Below are 6000 nucleotides of genomic sequence, written 5' to 3'. Positions count from 1 at the left end.
ATACAGTGCAATAGCCTACAGATATCAGTTGAGACCATTTTACAAAACATCATTCATCTAAGGCCTCTGAAATTGTCTCTGAAGCTACACATATGTAAATGACCTATGCACATAAAGGCATCCATTCATGAACAGAGTCTTTCAGAAGCACTTTTAGGGAGGGCTAAAGTAATACATACACATTTAGATTCTGAATAAGTTTTAGGGGACAAATTTGGGGTTCCAAGAAACAGTGCTTTACATTCAAATAAGCATTTAGATTTTTCAGACTTGGATAGGGAAAATTTTTGCGAGGCAGGCCACAAGAAAATTCACACTGCGAATTATTCATTTATCAAAGACCTCCTTCAAAAGAGAGATTTCAAGTCCAGAGCAAACATCTATGGCATGAACAAACAGGATGCCTAAGATGCTAAAATTTGCTTCCGTGTGACTTTCCTCCTCACCTCCCTACCCAAGAACAAGAGGAAAATCCCTAGAAGCAGCAAGGGCCAGGTGTTACGCCATTACATCCAGCATTGTTTCTGCATTGTTCAGTTACTACATCCAGACCACAATTTTGGTGGACTTTTAAATTCCTATTTCAAATGGACTATACTATACCACTCCAAACACAAAAGGATTTTGCCAAAATATCCAAACATTACCATGTAGACGCAGATTTCTTCCTACTATAGAGTGAGAATGACTAGGAAAGAATAAACCTGAGGGAAGAGACAAGGTTAAATGCTTTCACTGGCCAATTATCCAAAATGATAATATCAGTCCATTATCAAAGTTGTCAGCTTTCTCCTGTACAAACAAATGTTCTTGATCGGCTTACATCTTGACCCTTGATGTACCAGAGGTATACTTGGGTTTCACCTCCCAATCTGTCCTGTTGATTCTGACAATTTTACACCTGTCAGTTCATTTAGCTATTTAAGAAAGAAGTCACCATTTTCCAGGTACTTTTCAAAATTTAAAAATAAATCCTGTTATTTTAAATCTGTTTGACAAACAACCCCTACTAGTTATTCCCCACAAAAGAAAAGGAGCCAATTCTTCTACAACAGAATCTCTGTGAGAAGGCAAGTCCCTTCCATTTATTTTTCTAGGGAGATAACATAGATGTTTTCTTCCACTTTAAGTCTAAACTCGGGAGCTCCACGTTTAATAACACACCCTTTAGGTAACTTGAAACCAGTCACTCTCATAAAATTCTTTGTGGAACCAAGGTTGAAGAGTTTGCTAATTGAGTAGTAGATTGCAACTACTAACATTCTTGATAGAAAAATTCAGTTCAGTTGAGTTCCTGTGATCCCCTGAGCAGTTACGAATGCCTTTAACTCTGATGAGGCAGTGTAAGACAAAGCAAATTATTCAAATATATATACCCCTATCCTATGTACTAATATGAAATACATTGATGAATAGTACTGGTTTTTTTGTTTCAAAGGAAAATAATATACAATATTGAGAAATTTCTAATAAACAATTACAAATGTTTTTAGTTGGCTGCCATCAAAAGTTTTCCCAGAGTTCAAATCGATGTTCTATACAAACTGTAAATAAAAATATGCATGACCAAAAGTAATATATATATAGTAATATATATATGTATGTATGTGTGAATTAAAGTTCCTTAAATATACACATCCCCACTTAGGATACATTCCATTACATAGGCAAAGCATTATTCTTTAATAATAGGTCCAGGATAGCAGCAATTTAGTAATCCAGTTACCCAGTTACCTCAGAACATATCATAGTTCCTGACAGTTCCTTATGCGGTATCCCTGGCTTCAAGGAGAGCTCTCTATTAACACAGTCCAGCTCTCAGGAGGCACCCGGCTACACTGCTAATGGCAATTATGTCATCCTGAAATTGGAGAAAAGTCATTGTCTTTTCAAAACCCGTTTATTCAAAATCTGACTAATGGTATAGTGGGAAAACCATGTCACAGTGAGGTTATACAAGTCCAAACTGGTGAATATATATAAAGCTTTTACATTTTATTTCTGATATATTTTTGTTGTTTTATCAGTGTCTTGTACATACAGAATTCAGACTGCCATAACAGATACTAAACTCTGCCAAGAAGACAGCTGCTCTGGTTTGAAAACACACAAATAATGTGATTATCAATCAGTGTTTTACCAACTGAGATGACAGTACTAAGTATCGTTTTAAAAGAGTCATGTGTATGAGTCTATACTTGGGTAAGTTAAGAAGTTGTATCCAAAATTTACATGTATAATATGCAAAAAAATCTGTAGGTTGATTTATAATAAACAATTAGTCACAGAAGGATACAGACTGGCTTTTACATAAACATGTATTTTGTGTGTTGTACTATTGTGTGTGACAATACACACTATGATTTTGCATTCACATCCAGGCATGCCCAATGGATAGAAATTCTAGGTAGGCAGAAAGTCATATGGGTTCTAGATGCACCTAAGGGCTTGGTGTGTACCTTTAGGTCTGACTCTACGTCTGTATGAACACAGACCTAAGAAAGGTCCCTGTTATCTATGATGAAGGTTTTGAACCTCTGCCACTGCACCCAAATCCTTCGTGTAAAACAAGTGTGTAGACAGCAGCTACTGGCTACAAGAGAAGGCTTTATCACCTTTAAAAAGTTACACTTGCCCAGAGACAGACTAAACTAGACCATATTGTTTTATATGTCGAAACCTTTTCAGTGGGAAGGGACAACTTCCTCTGCACAGAAGTTTCTCCTGCTTGAAGCTGAGATCACACAAGCAGAAACCCATTGTGCTCCTGCCAAGTCACTGTGGGGATATGCTGGGAAAGCACACCCAGGCGCTGGCAGCGGCAGAGCCACCACATCGAGTCCTAAGATAAGCAGCCTGCTTTATCACTCTTATGAAAATTTTCCCCGAAACAGTCTTATCCATGACTTTCCCCCACGTTTCCCATGGTAGTCAAACAATACAGAACACACTTGAGCTTCTCAATGATCATGTATATTGCCAACCATGACAACACCTTTATTATATGAACATTCACTCAGGCTCCTTGAATCTGGCTGGAAGTTGAGCAGTCCAGTGGGATCCTTCAGATGATAGGGTGATGATGTGTTAGTTCCTTCCCAGGAACCTGAAGCTTCTGACATGCTCCACAGATGCAACCTGGACTGCGGAACCCGACTGTCTTTACACAGGAACACACACACCAATGCTCGGCCTTTCCTGACGCCACAGGCAGGTAGGCCAGTTCAAAGTCTGGACACAGAGGCACTTCCAAAATTTGGCAAGAAAAAGGAGGCGAGTTCACTAAGTGGGGCTTTATCACTGTATTGTCTTGTATGTATAAGACATGTGTGGCACACGGACACAAAGAGAGATGGATCTTTAGGTTGTGGATGGGTCATGCTTTTTCTTCTTGCCCCGGCAGGACTTGCAGACACAACAGATTATACATGGGGAAGCCAGAAGCAGCAAGGGCGAAGTCACCAAGGCAATGATGCCTAACCCCACAAGAATCCCAACCACCTGGAAATTTAGAAGAAAAAAAAAATTTTAGCAATTAAATCTCCCTATTTGGATACTACACCAACAACTGTGGACTGAATGCTGGTGCCCCACCCACACAAAAATTTCATCTCGAAATCCTAATTCCCAATATGGCCATGTGGAACCCTCATGAAGGGATGGCTGCCCCCATAAGTAGACACACCAGCGAGCTTGCTGCCTCTTTACCCTCTGCCATGTGAGACACAATAGGAAGATGGCCATCTGTGAACCAACAAGCCCAGTCCCAACCCCAGTCCTGCTGGCAGCCTGATCTTGAATTTCCAGTCTCCAGAACCGTGAGAAATAAATTTCTGTTGTTTAAGCCACCCAGTCTATGGTAATTTTGTATAGCAGCCTCAACTGACTAAGGGACCATCTCAGGCACATAAAATAGTCACAATTATGGGACCTTTTATCCAGCAATGGTCTGAACTGAATAAATCAGGACAATACCAAAGACTAAATCAAAGGTGAGGAGAACAAACCAAACCCTAACTCAGGCTCTGGCACAAGCTCAGTATAATCATGAAATGTTGATGTTGGCTCTCTCTCTACCTGAGTTTCCTCAACAGTCTCATAGGGACATTAATAATAATTACTAGGCTATTAACACTGACTCTTTCAAAAGGAACATGGCCTCTAACAAATATGAAACACTATTAAAAACAAACCAGGCCTCCCTTTGAACCTGTCATATAAACACACCATTGCAGGCACAGAGGGACCTAAGCCCCAGCGGGGGCTTATCAGGTTTTAGAGCACCGCCTTTCACAGCAAATATGCTGTACAGGGCTTTAGGGAAGTCATTCCGCCATTTTTTTTTTCAGAGGGAAAGAGCATCTGCCCTCATTCTGCAAGTCACTCTTAATTATTTGGCTGCTCTGATGCCCTGCCCCTCCACTTATCCTCAAGAGAACTGTGCTCATCAATTAACTCGGGGCAATTGCTCCATTACTTTTTCCCAGCCCCGCCCCAGAACTCCCAGAACCTCCCAGGCTAGAATGGGGAAGCGGGAGTGGAGTGAAGAGGATGAATAGGTGAGCTTTTTAAGCCATCATATATCTGGTTTATCTCATTCTCCTTTTAAGGTCAGGGTACCTGTGTTCGGTTCCATATCACCGAGGCTCTTGAATGGCCAAGCTTATTCCTACATGGTCCTTTGTCATAATGTCTGAGGAAAATGTCGCTCTGAAACAAAAAAAGAGAAAAGTATTCATAAACATTTTGAATTGAGAAATGGATATTAACCACATCAGATCACCTTACTGGAAGCAAAGGCTGTCTGGTGATATCAATAACAGCCTCTAGAAACTCCCAGCCCATGATCTTTAGACTGTATCTCAGTAGTTTTACATATCACCAAGTGAAAACAGATCCTAATCAATGGAACTCTTGACTGAGTCTAAAAGATATTAATGGCCTGACCAATTATCTTCAAGGTATGGGATGGGATGAGAGGACTGTGAGTGAGGCAGCGAGAAGGTGGCTGTAGTAAACGAGGTTATGACATGCTAGAGGCTGAGAAGGAGAAGAGGAAAACACACTCACAAGATATTAAGAAGGTAATGAACCAGGTGGATAAATAAGGAGAAATCACAGATTAGGGGAAAGTCCCTGGGTAGAAGGTGATTGCTTTGTTGAGAGAAACAAGAACAGAGAGATGGATTTTGTTGGGAGGTGATGACCACAGTTTGGACAAGTTGAACTTGAGAAATACTTAAGACATACAAGTGGTACTGTTCAAAAGGCAACTGGTTAAATATATGTGGATTTGCAGGGGAAAGGGCTTGGCAATCAGTGTCCATGGGGTAGAAGAAACCACAGCAGTGAATGAGATCCTAGGGAGCACGTATATGGTCTGAGAGGCAAACAACTGTTGAACACAAGTATAAAAATAGGTCAAGAAAGAGTCTGGAAAAGAAACTGACAAGTGGCCAGAAATACGGAAGGGAAACCTGAAGAGATGGAATCAGAGGTGGTCAAGATTTATCAAAGGCAGCAGAGAATCTAGGTAAGATGAGAACTTAAGCGTCCCTGGATTTTACCCACATTACTTGAAGCCTTGGAAGAATACAGTCAGGGTGTAACCAAGTAGGAATCTGGACACATAGCAAAGACTGAAGGTAAGGGTCAACAGCTACAGGTGATTATGTTTTACTGAGGCCTGGCTGCTCACAGGAGGAGAGAAATGTAAGGGAAAGATGTAGGCTTGAGGAAAAGGTCCCTCATTTTTTAAAAATTTTAATTAATTTTATTTAGTTATTTTTCAAGTACAGTTTTTTTGTCTATTTCTCCCATCCCAGCCTCCCCTGCCCCTTGCTCCCCACCTCCCTCCCATTTCCACCCCCCTTAGTTCTCATCCCTGTGTCCTTCCTATTTGTTCCTCCAAATCCCTCTCCCTTTTTCCCCTTAACTTCCCTTCCTTCTCCCCTCTGGTCACTGTCCCCTTGTTCTCTATTTCAGTGTCTTTGTTTTTTT

At 40.7% G+C, this 6000-nt stretch overlaps 1 protein-coding gene across 3 annotated transcripts in view; it reads right to left on the bottom strand.

Moving 5' to 3' along the window:
- Window positions 1-1057: 1057 nt before the first annotated feature.
- Window positions 1058-6000, bottom strand: part of RNF144B (ring finger protein 144B) — a 74356-nt gene continuing 69413 nt past the window's right edge. For all 3 annotated transcript variants that reach the window (XM_053668220.1, XM_053668219.1, XM_053668218.1), the window contains 2 exons: window positions 4621-4710; window positions 1058-3501 (listed from right to left, as the gene is read on the bottom strand). In XM_053668220.1, coding sequence (XP_053524195.1) covers window positions 3361-3501; window positions 4621-4710 — 231 coding nt within the window. In that variant the 3' untranslated portion in view covers window positions 1058-3360. The remainder of the gene's footprint in view (window positions 3502-4620; window positions 4711-6000) is intronic.

This window comes from Artibeus jamaicensis, unplaced genomic scaffold (genome assembly GCF_021234435.1).
Source record: "Artibeus jamaicensis isolate MK-2021 breed Jamaican fruit bat unplaced genomic scaffold, CSHL_Jam_final contig_482, whole genome shotgun sequence".
In the NCBI taxonomy this organism is placed as follows: domain Eukaryota; kingdom Metazoa; phylum Chordata; class Mammalia; order Chiroptera; family Phyllostomidae; genus Artibeus; species Artibeus jamaicensis.
This window is presented reverse-complemented; position numbering and strand designations above follow the sequence as displayed.